Here is a 15,974-nt window from a genome sequence, read left to right on the forward strand (position 1 = left end):
TCAAGAAACAGCCGATGCTTTTTTAAGATGGTTACTGATATAATATTCAACAGGCCAGTCCCATCACTTCATATTTATTTTACCCAGACAGAAAAGTTACCCATAAATACTGTCTCCTGTTTCACATCATTATTAAACAGATAAGGCATACATGTTCCTTACATTAAAAAAACTTCCAAAAATTTAAAATGAAAAAAAACCCAAAAAAGAACAAACATGCAAACTATTGCTCAACCCAACTGAACTGTTTGCTGAATCTGACTACATACGTGGTCGCTGAGGGATATTTGTTAAATTCTTGGCTCCGTGTTTGAACATTTCCGGTAGTGTAGGATTTAATGTGGCTCCCTCTCCCTTAGGTGTTTATCATTATTATCTGAGTGCGACAAAGTCTCCATGGGAGAGATGGCAGTGAGGGGGGGGGGGGGACGACCACGTACCAAGGTAGCCATTTTCCCATAAGAAGCGAGTGGCGTTTCCCTCCCCACTTTTGGAGGAAGCAATAGTTTCAGCTTGTCCTCCAGGTTTTTCCAGACCAGTCCCCGCTCACCAAAACATCCCACACCGACTTATAAAGCAGTACGCTGGGTTTGCCCCCAACGCAACTGTTCAAGCTCTTCATTGATCAAGTCCTTCCACATATGGGTTTGACATGACAATGTTTTTCTTTTTTTAAATGTTTGAAATCCCACCTACCACGTCTGAGCTGAGGAAGCAGGAGGAAAAAGAGTGAGAAGTTAGGAGTTATCCTGCAGCTCTTTGGCCTTGATCAAGATGGTGTGGACATCTGAGATGGGGTAATCCTAAAAAAGGAGAGAAAAGAGGGGGGAAAAAAATCAACTGTATGTTTAAATATTTGTGGTGTTCATGTTTCACTGGTCAGATCTTTACCTGCAGTAATCTCATATTGACTGTGAAGTCTCCTGCCAGCAGGTTGTCTCTGATGAGTCTGTGAACACAGGAAGTCAACAGAAACCATGATTGACATGCAGAGATGTCAAATCTGTATTGCAGGAGTAAAAAAAGGAGCACAATCTGAACAGCTCACATGAGCATAGCGCAGCAGACCAGGATGAGGAAGTGGAAGCGGTCCTGGTCCGAAAACAGGGTGTCCCAGATGCGGATTACGTCTGGCAGCAGAAACTCCTGAGACAACAACAGGGTCAGCCAGCGGAATGTGAAGTACTGCGGTTTGATGTTCTGCTCTTCCTGTGTGGAAATGGGGGAAAAAAGAGGACGTTTCAATATTAATACCAAAACTAACACGGGGACTTCAAATGAACATAGATCTGTCACAGTGACTACTTTTGTTGGACGATATATTGTCTCAGAAATAATCGCGATAAACGATATTATTGTCATTTGAAGATCATTTTATACCACTGATATAATGATCATATAATAGTATAATAATGCAAGGGGGGAGGAAATATTCAACATGTTGTAATATATGAAGAATTGTGCTGTGATCTAAATCATTAATAAATAATAATGTTATCCCTCAAATCTTCACTTCATTACATATTTAGTACATCGCTCAGCAGTGAGTTTTTATAAAAATTACAAAACGGAGCTTTGAATTGACATCATTTGTCACAAACAGAATAAAGTTTTAGGCTTAAGCTGCCCAAACAGACCATAAGACATTATCTTCCACTTCATGCAGTGATAAGCCAGGTGTGTGTCATTCTTTACAATACTATCTCTATCAGTTTTTATGTAAACAGCTGATTAAAACTATGAATACCTTCTAGGAATGACTGCATGGTAATATGCACCATGATAATCAATCAGTGCACATCATGTGGGTTAGTGATATACAGATGACTGACGAGCTGATAGTAGGGAAATGTAAACAGTAAAACAAAGTGAGGTTACCAGTTTGAGATAGAGCTCCATGTCTTTGTCTTTGAGCATGGAGTACACGCTCTCCATCTTGTAGGTGATTCCACACTGGGAGTCATCCAGGCTCTTGATGAAGTTGTCTCTGTTCTCAGACATCAGGTTGGTGAAACAGAAGAATGTGTCTGCCTCAGCGTGCTCTGCACCGTTCAAACAGCACAGACTCACATCACAAAGGAGCTCGTGCGAAACCGATTTACAGTGTGTGAGTCAAACTTTGGATTTAAAGTATATAATAGCATTTTCAGTGTTTGTGTTTTTACATTTGAATACTATGAATGTGGGATAAGAGTTATAACCCCTCATCTGTGTGGACCACCTACCTTTCCACTCGCTGTTAGGGTCCGTGGCGAACGTGTAGTAAATCGGCCCGACGATCTCGTTCATGCCCTGCACGTAGGCGATCCCGGGGTTGAGTTTGGCGTAGATGAAGAGGATACGCTCCACCACCTCCCAGTGGGCCTCAGTCCCATTGGGCAGCACCTCGTACTCATTAGATGGGTACAGGTTCAAAGATTTTCCAGGGGAGCTGACCTAGGAGAACAGACTCAGTTTAGCAGAAAGTGGTGCCATTGTTCTGCAAGACCCCCTTGGATTATTATACTATTATATTATCATTATATCAGTGGTATAATAAATATCGTTTATCGTGATTATTTCTGAGACAATATATCGTTCAACAAAAGTAGTTATTGGGAAAGGTCTAATGTCAACCTTTGTGAAGATCTACATTCTGTTATCTTATTTATTTTTTAGTTATAGACAAAGAATTATTTTATATCTGTCCCATGTGTCCCTATTTTTTTTTTTTTTTTAAGAAAAAAGGCAACCAGTAAATATGACCTCCTTAACATCTAAATATCAGCATGTTAGCATTCATTTGTATCATTTCATTCTTAAGATGTTACAAATGAGATTCCTGTTAAATACTCATTATCTATACCTTAAATGTATTTGTATTCTGCTGCCCTACAGGCTGCTTGAGGCTCCCTCTACTTTCACCACACACACAAAATGATAGTCCCTTACATTTGTGACTCCGCTGCGGTTGCGATTCACAGTTTGTGCTTTCAGAGTGGTTTGTTCCACTCGCCGACGCAGCGTCTCATAATCGTTCTGAGGGTCCAGGATAAGTTGGCAGGGGTATTCTGTAGGACGCTGGAAGAACGCCATGTCTGGATACAGCCGCCTGAAAACAAGCAAACACACACCTCTGTTATAGTCCAATTCATGTGTCCGTTGCATTACATAAACTTTTGCTTTAAAAAAAAAAGAGATCTTAAAAGAATGGAAGAATTGTATTTCTTACATGTTCACACACGCACTGAAAGGTTGTGCTCCTTATTATGATCAAGAACAAGCTAAAAGAGAAGTCATACCTTACATCCTTGTCGATCTGTAGTAGAATTTCATTATCTTTGAAGTAGTTATTCCACCTGCTGTCTGGGTTGGGATTCAGAGGCTGAAAGATATCAAATAACAAAGATTACTTACAGCTGACTGATAATGTCTGTGAGATAAGAGACAGAGGAAGAAGAAATCCTCTCTAGGGAGTCTAATGTATTACCTGTATTATTTATAAATGTCTTTTTGGTTACTTTTTTTAAATTATAATTGTTTTAGCACGGATATTAAGTTCAGCTGGCATCATAGTGATAAGGATGACATCATTTTGAAAGGGTAATACACAGGGTAAATACTCTCTCTGAAACTCATGTAATCAGCAAAAAACGGACTTCACTCACTGTTTCAGACATATATAATAAACATTCTCTTGCTTCTTGCTTTTTTGCTTACACAGAATGATCACTGAAGTACACTCTACCTCTCACAGCATGTAGCTTTATTGAATTAGGCCTGGTTGCAGTTAATCACTAATGTGGAAAGAGAACAGCAGAACTAAAAAAAGGAGTCTGGACTCACGTGGTCCTCCATAGTCACATCTTCTCTGGACAGGCCCAGGTTAGCTTTGGCAATACCAGGCTGAATGATCATTTCTTTCAAGAACTGGGAGTACACCTCCCTGTGAGAGACCAGCAAAGATCAAAACAAATTCAGAGGGTTTTTTTTTTTGGCATATACTGGAATAAAAAATCACTCATCTGTAAAATTCAGTAGTAATGCAGAGATAGTTAGTTGATTCATTAGAAAATAAAAGCATTTTGATAATCCTGTAATTATCTAAGATATTTATCCAGCAAAAACAGAAAACACTCTCTGTTTTCAGCTTCTCAGATGTGAAGATTTGCTGTTTTTTCTTATTTAATAAGCTTGTAAATTGAATTTTTGGGTGTTTTGGTCCGTTGGCAAGACAAAACAACATGTGTGAAGATGTCATCTGAGGTTTCAAGGGAAATTTTTAAGGGTGTTTTCCACAATTTTCTGACACTTTATAGACTGAAAAATGAATCAATTAAAAAACAATAATATACAGATGAATCAGTGCTGAAATAATCAATATCTCTGTAAGTAAAAACATGTTATTACAATCCTGCCTGCCCACAGTTACATTAGTGTGGTGAAAACAGGTCTGACATGAATAAGTCATGCAGAGGAAACAATGGCTGTTGTGGTTTCTTCTCCCAGTCTGGCGTCATCGTTGGAAATCACCACAATAAACAGCATCGTGCTCACTGACTCACACCTAGAATAGGTGCTTTTTTTACCCTGTTTTTTTTTTTTTTAAAGTCAGCTAACTACGTTAACTAATGTCATCTGCTGTTCTGATTGATAGCAGCTGATGTTGTGGTTGCCCGGTGATACCAAAAAAAGACTCTCAGAGTACTAATAAAGCAGTGTGGGTGAAGTCTTCTAAGCTACCATAATTTACCTCTGCTTTTTGAGGAAAGAATCCCATAATGTCTGATCCAGAGGTAGGTAATTAAGAAGGATCTGAAAAGAGTCAAGAACACAGAATCACAACATTAAACAAGCCCCGACACTCAAATGTGAAACACTTTGGCTTTTAAATAATAAGATTACGCTCAAGAGTATTCAGGAAATCTTGAAAAGTCACATTTTATTTACAGACCTAGTTTCCAATATCTACAGTATATTTTGCCAGAGAGAGAGAGAGAGTTAGGTTTAACTCTACAATACCAGCTCATGTAATCTAATGTCAAAACGTTATGTTTAACTCTAGTTGAGATTTCAGATTCTTCAAAGAGACCAAATATACTAAAATTACACATAAGACATATTTAATGTTTCAATTTGATGTCATGATACAGCTATAAAAAACTGGGCTGTTGTTTTATTAAGATGTGTAGTATGTGATATCAAACAGTCTGTGAAAAGTGTGTGTAGAGAAGCGTGAATGAAATGTGTGAATATGATGCTCATGGTTTGATCTCTGATGCCTCCTCTGCACATCTTTAAATACATCCTTGAGCAAGAGCCTAAGGCCTTGCATGGCAGCTCTACCATGAGTGTGTGTGAGTGTGTGTGTGTGTGTGTGTGTGTGTGTGTGTGTGTGTTTGTGTGTGTGTGTGTGTGTGTGTGCGTGTGGATAAATGGAAGACTTTATAGGCTTTGTCCACTCTGTTTAAAAGGTGCTAGATAAACGCAGCGCCCCCTTTTCCCATTTTATAAATAACTCTGAAGGAATTTGTTGTTGTGTGATGTGATCGCTGGGCTTCATGTGTGAGCAGCCTGCTTGGCAACACGCGTAACAACCAATCACAGCAACAGATTCAAGTGTGTTAAGTGATTTCAGAGACACATTTTTCACCGTTTAGCATTTACCAAACTAAAATCCTAAGTGGTCCAGAACTGTGTTGAAAGTCAGTCACAGGAGGAAGAATTATAAAGTCTTAGCAGTTAGAATATGTTACTGTTTTTTAAGGGTTAAACTATACAACTCAGAATATTCCCACATTCCAACAGCTGGCTTTCTGCAGGTCAGGTCCTCCATTATAGCACCTGACAGTGTAACATCCTTTTTTAATGGAATGTGCTCTGTCGCGTGACAACCGTAGTAATACATTGACTTTCTCTTTTTTTTTTTTTTTTCTCCCCCCAGGTCTCATGACATTACTGCTGACATGGCTACATTTGGTATGTTTAAGTCTGCTGATGTCTGACAGTGAGGTGGACCTGGAGCTCTACAGCAAGTTCTTCTTTTTTTTCAGGAGTGATGTTTTAGTGAATGAAACTCACAAAGAAAGCAGAACAAGAAGTCTTAGAGAGATATTTAAGGGTTTCTGATTATGTGGTTAACAGGGATGTATAGAAGTATGAATCTGACTTGGAGCATTCATGCGAGCACACACACACACACACACACACACACACACACACACACACGAAGAAGAGCAACTTACTTTCCAGCACAGTGCTCGTATGCCTCCTTCAAATGGGACTCCTGAGTTGAATAAAGAAAGTATTGTTAATAACATCTCACACTACACTAACTCACTGTTACTTGCATTAAAAAAAAACAGATGTGTGAATGTTACCATTGAAGCACAGCTCCCTCAGTGTCTTCAAGTCTATGTTCTCTTCACTCAGGGCCACTTTGAATTCCTGTATTCTGAAAATAAAGAAAGAATAAAGATGAAATTAGAGCCAATTACTGCTCTCATTTTTGCTAACACATGGTCCATGAAAAAAGGTAATGTAATGTGTGTATAATCAGCTCATCCTAATTCGAATAATTAAGTCATACATTTGAGAAGCTGTTTATAGATAAAATGAGCAGATTTGGATGTCTGTTTTTGTACTGGCGTGAAAGCTGTCCTGATATTGATTTCACTGCTGACAGTGCGCAAACACATCCAGAGATATTAGCAGTAAAGATACCTCAGTAGAAATTGCACTGGCTGACAAATCTGTGTCATATAATCACAATACCTTCATAATTCTGAGCACTTTCACTGTCAGTGTAAACCTCTAACTTCACATTCCCTCCACTCAGCACTGTTGTAGAACATACAGAGCAGAGGTTTAAACATTTATATACCTATCTAAAGGTCAGTGTGTAGTCTGGAGCACTTGTGCATGATCTTCCACTGCAACTACTTTTTACACTGACCATTAATACAAGTTTCATAAGTATTGCATTGGTTTCAGCACTGTGGTATCAGGTTACATGTACATACAAGTGTAACTAGTGATTTATATAGGCAAGATGAAACATACAAAAAAGATCATACAACAATCCACACACACACACACACACACACACACACACACACATTATGTGTATTAGAGCCTGACTGATACATCAGTCAACTGATAGTATCAGCCAATATTGGTCTTTTACAGATATATCCATATCCGTGCATGTTGTCCGACTTGCACCGATATTTACATAGGCAGCATTTTATATATCCTCTTCCTTAATTCAAATTTAATATATGTAACATTTTATAATTAAAAAATAATAATAATAAAATTCCCAGTGAAGCTTACTGATTCAGTGCAGCGTTTATTGTTAAACTGTAAAATATCATGACTCCATTACATATCTTTATCACAAGTGTTTATGAAAAAAAAAGTGTGTGTGTGTGTGTGTGTGTGTGTACTAGGTATTCCTAATGTTGTGGGGACTTAAATCTGTTCACACAGTTATGTTATGGGGACTCGCCTGTCTTATGGGGACAAAAAGCAAGTCCCCTTAAGGTAAATGATTTATTTTAGGGTGAAGACTTGATTTAAAGTTAATATAAGTTTAGGGTTATGTTAAGTTTAGGATAAGGGTTAAGATTAGGCATGTAGTGGTTATGGTTACGGTTAGGATAAGTGTCCAGTAAATTAATGTAAGTCAATGTAATGTCCCCTGAAGTGATGGAAACATGGTGTGTGTGTGTGTGTGTGTATTGGTCAATATATCAGAATTTTTTATAAAATCGGTATCAGCCCCAAAAATCCAGCATCATTCGGGTTCTTATGTGTATATACATATACACATATACATGTACAAAAATATATACACATACATATACACACATATACATAGTATAGTAGTAATGTAATAAGTCAAAGTTGAATGTTAAAGCTTGGTGCCTACAGGTCTGTCTAAAACACTGTAAATGTACAGACAGACATTTAAAGAACTATATGGTTAAAAAGATATTTGGGTGCCATCTAATAAAATGAGGTCATCTTTGTAAACATGAATTGTTTATATTGTGTATTATTAAACTAGAACATATTCTTATACAGTTATGACATGCATCTGCAGCCTGATTAGTCATGTCATCATCTGTGCCTCTACTGAAACAGAACAATGAGTGTCAAACATGAGCTGTGATGGAAATCTGATGGGAGACTTTAACTTAAATTTGAGGGAGGAAAATAAAACGTTTTAAATAAGAAGAGATTTGAAAGTGAGTAATTCTTCCTTGAACTGTTTAACTGCAAATTATTGACATTTGTTGTCTCAGTCAGCAAACACAGCTCGCTACATGAAGGCTCGTTGTTGAGGAAGTGTGATGTGTCAGCTGATGTGCTAACAGGGAGCTAGCGTTGCTCCTTAAAACGATAAACTTGCTACATTGACTCAGCCTACAAAGCTCGTTTTTGACCTTAAATGCTACGTTTTAAACCCAGCGAACACACATTAGCATGCAAGAGGCGCCAACACTCGCACGTAACCTAAACTTAAACCTGTGCGTGGTTAGCTGAGCTGTTGTTGCTGCTAGCTTAAACACTGAAGTTAAAGGCAGTTATGCGGTTATGATGCTAGCTGCTACTTAACGTTTTCTAATGTACGTATGCGACGCAGGAATGTAATGTTTTCATGTGTCTCACCTGTTTTTGTACGCAGTAGACATGTCTGGACAAGCCCGGCGGTGTAGTCCTGCAACTGTTTCCAAAAAGGATTGAATTATTGGTCAGAGGGAAGTCCTGCTGTCACTTCCGTCTTCACAGCAACACTGTGGGCAGACACCACGCCGACCGACCTGCCTGCGCGTCACCGGCGGCTTCAATGTGTCCACTCTGAGATACACAACAGCCAGCTCCATTCACTGCAGCACCGCTCACTTACATCCAATGAGTCTCTAAACACACATTCATGTTTATTAAACGTGTAGAATTTTTAAAAATGTGCAACTGTAGTGTAGACCCCCCCCCACAAAGTTGATACACTGGCCGTGATTGGTCATAAAGCTGTCATTGAGAATAGTTAGAGCTGCCAGACCAGAGCAGCATCAATAAATCCTGCTTAACTGTACAAAGTGACATACATGCTGACGGCCGCTAGAGGGCAGAAAGACAGCATGTATGATCAATTCATTCACGTATGGAGAAAAGCAATAGTGATAATGATTTCTGGATGAAGGGTGGTTTAGGGTAATATGGGACATTGATTAATGCGGGACAACTAAGCTCCAGTGCATTTGTCTCTATTCTATTCAATTATTTTAAAGATAACTAATATAAATTACATTGTTTTATTACACGTGTACACACAGCCTACTAGTTTCTTAACCTAAAATCTGTAGTCCTACAAATTAAATGACCAAATATGGGTATGCACATTTCAGAATGTTTTAGCAGATAAGGCCGCTTTCTGTTAAACAAAGTATTTCTAAGCCTTAAAAACGAATGTCCCAAATAACAAAATCTACAAATTCTGAAACAATTTGGCATGAGGAACATTAATATAAGTCTTCTAATTTAACAAGCAAACATCTCAGGGATTTCATAATGATATTAAGTGTTGATATAATGTATTGAATTCATAAAGGTAAATAAGATAAACGAGTCAGTTGCAAAAAAGTGTCCCACATTACCCTGATCTACCCTATGCATCACTTTCCATTTGAAGATCATGTATCTGTTGGTAACAGTGCATGTGGCGGTGCACGTGGCATAGATTAAGCTGGTGACTGAGAAGTTAAGTTAACCCTTACAAACTGTAAAAGTTCAAATTTGACACCATTTTTAATCATTTGAGAGCTGTAAAAACACCATAAATAAATATAACCACAGTATACAAAAATGGAAACAAAATGCATCATTTTTTTCATTTTTGTGCAGCTGATACACATTTTTATATATACAAATGTACAAATTCCAAAATCGCCATTCAAACATGTTGTATTCTTCATATTCTATCAAATGTTCACCTGGATCATAAAATAGTGATTGGGAATGTCTTTTTTTTCATACTGTGGTGGTGCTAAGGGTTTGGAAATGATTCATGTCACAACTACGCCACCTGGTAATTAAACCCCAGGAAATGTCAATAAGGAAAATCAATGTTACAAATAACCTTAAGTGCAACACTAAACAAGGCAGGCAGATACGCTCACTAAGGGACAGAGACGTGATTCCAAATTCAAGTTTTATTAATAACTTATTCAACCGAATCAAATAAGCTGAAAGACAAAAAAATGGAAAATTAAAATCTTTTGACACTAATTATAATACAAACTGGTGAAGCTCACACAGGTATATAAGGAGAAGATGCCCTTGGTGCAAATCAGTGTCTCTTCCATGGACAGTCTCAGTTTGCTTTGTATCACACTTTTTGATGCACAGTATATCTAATATCACTTTGAAACTCTGCGTGACTCTGTGTCTTTTTGACTTTTTTTCTTTGAGTTTTTAATTGAAAATACGAGCTGAAAGGTTTTTTTCTGCAACATATCACTTTGTCCAAAACTTCCCATTTTTGAGGCACCTGTGGGGTTAAAGGCCCTGGACCAGCTGCCCACTCAATCCAGACAATGCTGTGCACAAAGATACATGTTGTGACATGGCAATGATGACATCAGATGAAGGAGATTGATGCAGTTGTGCATTCAAATCTACAATCTAAGCTCTTGTGCAATTACTCAATTCAAAACTCTTTCAAAGTGAATGTGAGATGGTTTGAGTGATCAAACACAGGCACAGGATGCACATCTTTGCAGCAATCATGACCAATAACTGAATTGGGACTTAAAAGAGGTCAAGGTGCTCCTCGTACCTGGCACCTCTCAGCCTTCACAAGTGCATCAATATTAGGTGTCAAATCCTGAGCAGTTGCCAGTTTCAGTGTCATTCAGGTGCTTATGTGTGAACCTGAAATACAGTTTTATTGATGCTTATCACAGAAAAAGCTTATTCGTAAAGATAAGTCGTCCCAAACATGCACAAAGTTTTTGCAGCCAGAGCTGTCAATTTTGGGGTTACCCTGGTAACAGATACTCCTAAAAATGTGTCCAAGCCCTCTGAGGCTTTTGTGCAATTTTCATACTTTGCAAAGTTATCCAGCGGGCCAGATTGGACTGCCTGGTGGGCTGGTTCTGGCCCATGAGCCCTCTTATCTTAACAGTGTATTTGCTCTGTAGAAGAATGTGTTAGGTTTCCCTTAATCCAGCAGAGAGGCTGTTCATTATTCATACATACATTTAAAATACAACGTGTGAAAATTGAGCAGCATTTACTGTCATGATAAAAAAAGGGATCTTTATATTTCACTTTATGTCACTGTATATGTGATATCAAACTGTAGGAGAACATTTTGGTGTCAAGTCAGGTAAACACGGCTGATTTAACCAGCTGCTGGGATTATTTAACCCTTTATTCCTCCTACTCACGTTGCCATGTGTTCTTCATCTCTTCTTCAAGATCATTTTCCTACTAGTATTCAAATATAATATTGTCCTTGGAGTGGAGCTAGGGGTGAATTTAATTGCAATCCCCCCCCATTAGACTTTGTGTGCAAATCGATAGTTTAACGTGATGTTGGTGCAAGAGGAAAGAGCAGTAGTCACAGTCTGACCAACCAAGATCTCCTGCTACTCCACTGTAAAGTCCATTCTCAAGCTTCAAGTTTCCACATCATGCTTGTTTAACCCTTACATACTGTTCAGGGTCACATTTAGCCAGACTTTTCCTAATGTGACCCACATAATATAAAAATGGAAATAAAATGCATCATTTGTTTTATTTTTGTGCAGCTGATACACATGATTAAAGTTAAACCTGTGTTCATTTAAAAAAAAAAAAAAAAAAAAAAAATCCAAAATCAGCATTCAAATGTTTTGTTGTATTTATCATATTCTATAAAATGTTCACCTGGATCATAAAATAGTGATTGTGAATGTATTTTTTTCCATAAGATGAATATGAACAGTATGTGAGGGTTAAGTTTAATATTGGATCAAGATTGGCTCCAAACTAGTTGTGATGTCACAAATCATTCTCTTAGCCCCACCCCTAAAAAAAACTACAGAAACACTTTCCCCTTCAGCAGATGGATGTGAAAACAAACTGTACATGCATCAATTTACACAGTAAAACTCAAACATCCAACTGAATGAACAAGAAGAAAACATATTTTTGAGTGGAGGGAGACTTTAACTGAGCAGTAAAAAAAGGGTTGTTCTGCTGAATCATGCAGAAGAATTTCTCTATAATTACACTTTGTCTGCTGCACTTTCCTGTAAAACACTTACCATGAATTATCTTCTGTGCCTTTAACCCTCCTGTTGTCCTCGAGTCAAGGAAAGAAGAAAAGATGGAAGGAAGGAAGGAAAGATGGAAGGAATGAAGGAATGATGGAAGGGAGGAAGAAGGAAGGAAATGAGGAAGGTAGGAAGGAAGGAAAGATGGAAGGATGGAAGGAAGGGAGGGAAGTTGGAAGGATGGAAGGAAAGATGGAAGAGAGGAAGAAGGAAGGAAAGGAGGAAGGAAGGAAGGAAAGATGGAAGGATGGAAGGAAGGGAGGAAGAAGGAAGGAAAAGAGGAAGGAAGGATGTAGGGAGGAAGAAAGAAGGAAAGGAGGGAGGGAGAAGGAAGGAAGGAAAGATGGAAGGAGGGAAGAAAGGAAGGAAGGAAGGAAGGAAAGAAAGATGGAAGGATGGAAGGAAGGAAGGAAGGAAGGAAAGATGGAAGGGAGGCAGAAGGAAAAAAAGGAGGGAGGGTGGAAGGAAGGAAGGAAGGGAAGGAAGGAAGGAGGGAGGAAGGAAAGAAGGAACAGTCGAAACAGACGGGGTCAATTTGACCCGGGAGGACGACACAAGGGTTAAATACTGTGTTCCTTAGCTGTAACAACTCCGTTTGTTGTCATTAATTCATCACCGCAGGTAGAAACACTGACTCAGCTTCTTATCTGAACAGCTCTTGTGTAACTGATGATCTGGCTCATTATCTTGCCACACAGCACACTTTCCTTTCCCCTCATCGACAGCTGCAGTGACGCTGCATGCCATGCTGCCTGAACACACATAGTGATGAATACACTTGCACTATGTGTGATATGACTGTCTGATGTTTCTTTTATTGCAGTGCAGTGAGGGAGAGGTCTAATATGTTGGCCTGCACAGTAGTTATTAATATGCTCCTCAAACAAAGCCACCGGTGTCAAAGTCAAATTTGATAGTATAAACCATAATGTTACTGCAAATTATTATGCGTATTTGGTTGGATGTTTCCCATGGCAGCGGTTGCTAGGAGATGTGCTGTGTTTACACTCCTGACTTGAGCAGGTCGTAGCCCTGTATCCACATCTGGCCAAAATGATTGGTTCATTGATGCATTTTATTTAAAAAATGCACCATTCGGCCTGACAGTGTTGAAATTCAAAGATATTTTATTATCAGTGCATGTCTATGTTTGGTTTACAATGGGAACGTCTAAAAAGTTGTGCTTATTCTATAAAGACGTTCTAATATAGCCATGACAAAATCATTGGTATCCTTTAGAAGTTGTAGGAAATAATTGATTTGTAGCAATAATTTCAGCAGATTATTGTGTTCTAATTAGTATCAGGGGTGTCTTATTATCACTCATGCAGTCAGTTTAAAAGGAGAAAATGACTCATTCTGCTGTTTTGTGCCACTGCATCACATTGAACATGGAAAACAGAAGGAAAACTAGACTTGGTGGTCTGAAGATATAGCCAGGTTACAAGACCATCTCCAAATAACTTGATGTTCCTGTGACTACTGATGCCAATATTATTAAGAAGTTTAAGGCCCATGGAAGTGTATAGCCAACATCTCTGGATGTGGTCACGAGAGGAAAATTAGCCAGAGATCAAACAAAAGGATTGCTTGAATAGTGGGAAAGAAACGAGGAAAACAAGATCTAAGCTGATCTTCAAGTTCAAGGTATAAAAGTGGCACCATTCGTCACTGTCTGAATGAAAATGGGCTCCGTGGTAGAAGAACCAGGAAGACACAACTTCTAATAGGGAGACACAAAAAAAGCCAGACTGGACTTTGTCAAAATGCATGTTGACAAGTCACAGTCCTTCTAAGAGAAAGTTCTTTGGACTAGATGAAACAAAATAAGAGGTTTTTGGTGAATCACCAAAACTCTATATTTACAGAAGAATATATGAAGCCTTCAAAGAAAAGACCAACATAGCTACCGTGAAACATGGAGGAGGCTCAGTAATGTTTTGGGGCTGCTTTGACGAAGACTATCAAGACAAAAACATGAAGACTATCACAGAATCTTGGAGTGAAATATACAGCCCGGTGTTAGAAAAGCTGTGTCATGGGTCTTCCAGCAGGATAATGACCCCAAACATGCATCAAAAAGTACTCAAGAGTGGATGAGAAGAAAACACCGCTATGAGTCCTGAATCAGGAATCATTGTGCTGTTAAGTTTGTGTTCTGCTAGGAGAGTGGAACGTTATAGCCTAGCTTGGTAACTGAGCTCTATTTCCCACTTTTGTAGGATTTATAGAATTTTTAGGATTAAGCAGTGTCCAAGAACATCGGCCTATCATACTGGTATTGTCAGTCAGAAACCAAAAATTCTTGCTCATTGGAGAACACTGAATGTCACTGAAGAAAAATCAATAAAGGGCTTTTTGGTAATTACAATTTTGACTATATAACTACACAAGAAAATAAACACCACAGTTTGACTATAAAGATGATAACTAATGAACTAAATACGTTTGCTTTAATGAAACGTGTTTTTTTCACTCAGTCCTGTGCTTGTAAACTGTATGGGAGCAAAACTGTGCAGAAGACACTGACATAGCTGGATTAATGGGTCCTTAAACCCGTTTTGACAGAGTTTGGCAAATGGCCACTGGTGGAAATCTGAAAAATAAAAGAATTGACACAATGACAAAGTTGTCTTTCTGTTATTTTATTAAGTACTTTGCTATTTTATTTCAATGTACAGTCACGACAGAGTGTAACTGTGCACTGATGTTGGTTAAAAGAATGTTCATACGTTTTATACAGCAAAGAAACAAAGAAAGTAAGAGTTAGGTTGTGCCTATAGGTGTACTGGGTATCATCAGGAACTATGCACTTGTTGCATGAAACTCATTAGTCCTGTTAAGGGGGAACCTCTCTGTGTATTTAAGGACAGGTTACCAATTAATCCCTATCAGACAACATCAAAGGTGAAGCAGACATATGAGGATAGATTTTTTCATTCCAGGTTAATAAAGTTAGGTTAGGTTATTCAAAATGCAATTTTCCTACTTGGACCACAACATCAGGTTAAGCTGAGGCACTGGAAGAATAGGACTGAAGTAAATGATACAACATAAAATATGTCACATTTGGGAATGTTTATTTGCATTAAAAGGCAACAATGAGAAGAGAGAACAGCTACAATCAATCCACATTTCTTGTGATTTGTCTTTATTTCAAAAATATAACAAAAAATATAATATTCAAATATATTAGAATATTCAAATATATTCAAATTAAGGTTGATTAAATATAAATATTTTTAAATAAAACAATTATTTGTATTCCATACATCACTCTAAAGTATTGCAGTTAAGTGTTTTTGGTGTTTTACATATTTCTACCACTATTATAAATGTATTAATTCATAACACATGAGTAAGCAATGTTTACTGGTGAGACAAATAACACAATGATAATAATGCTACTAATAAATGACCTACTGTAGGTGTATGGAAATAAGAACTAAGAGGAAGAGGAACGAGGAAGACGAAGAAGAAGAAAACGAAGTTAAACGGGAGGAAGAAGAGAAAGAGGAAGAAGAGGAAGAACAGAGGTAGTAAAGGAAGAGGGAGTTAAAAGAGAGGAAGAAGAGGCGGAAGAAGAGAAAGAAAGGGGAAAAAAGCAAAGGAAGGGGAAGAAGAAGAGGAGGAGGAAGAGAACGGAAAAAAAAGCAAAGGAGGAGGGGT

The 15,974-nt window shown here is 38.1% G+C and overlaps 1 protein-coding gene across 1 annotated transcript; it reads right to left on the reverse strand.

The window, feature by feature from the left end:
- Positions 1-661: 661 nt before the first annotated feature.
- tbc1d13 (TBC1 domain family, member 13) lies at positions 662-8,784 on the reverse strand. Its single transcript, XM_062434703.1, has 12 exons — positions 8,656-8,784; positions 6,360-6,433; positions 6,225-6,265; positions 4,733-4,794; positions 3,826-3,925; positions 3,282-3,364; positions 2,932-3,091; positions 2,226-2,436; positions 1,879-2,042; positions 1,049-1,209; positions 892-949; positions 662-803 (listed from the first exon to the last, which is right to left on the reverse strand). Exons 1-12 carry the CDS (start codon positions 8,676-8,678, stop codon positions 738-740), a joined length of 1,203 nt encoding a protein of 400 aa, XP_062290687.1. The 5' UTR covers positions 8,679-8,784; the 3' UTR covers positions 662-737.
- Between the last annotated feature and the right edge of the window lie 7,190 nt (positions 8,785-15,974).

This window comes from Scomber scombrus, chromosome 15 (assembly GCF_963691925.1).
Source record: "Scomber scombrus chromosome 15, fScoSco1.1, whole genome shotgun sequence".
NCBI lineage: Eukaryota > Metazoa > Chordata > Actinopteri > Scombriformes > Scombridae > Scomber > Scomber scombrus.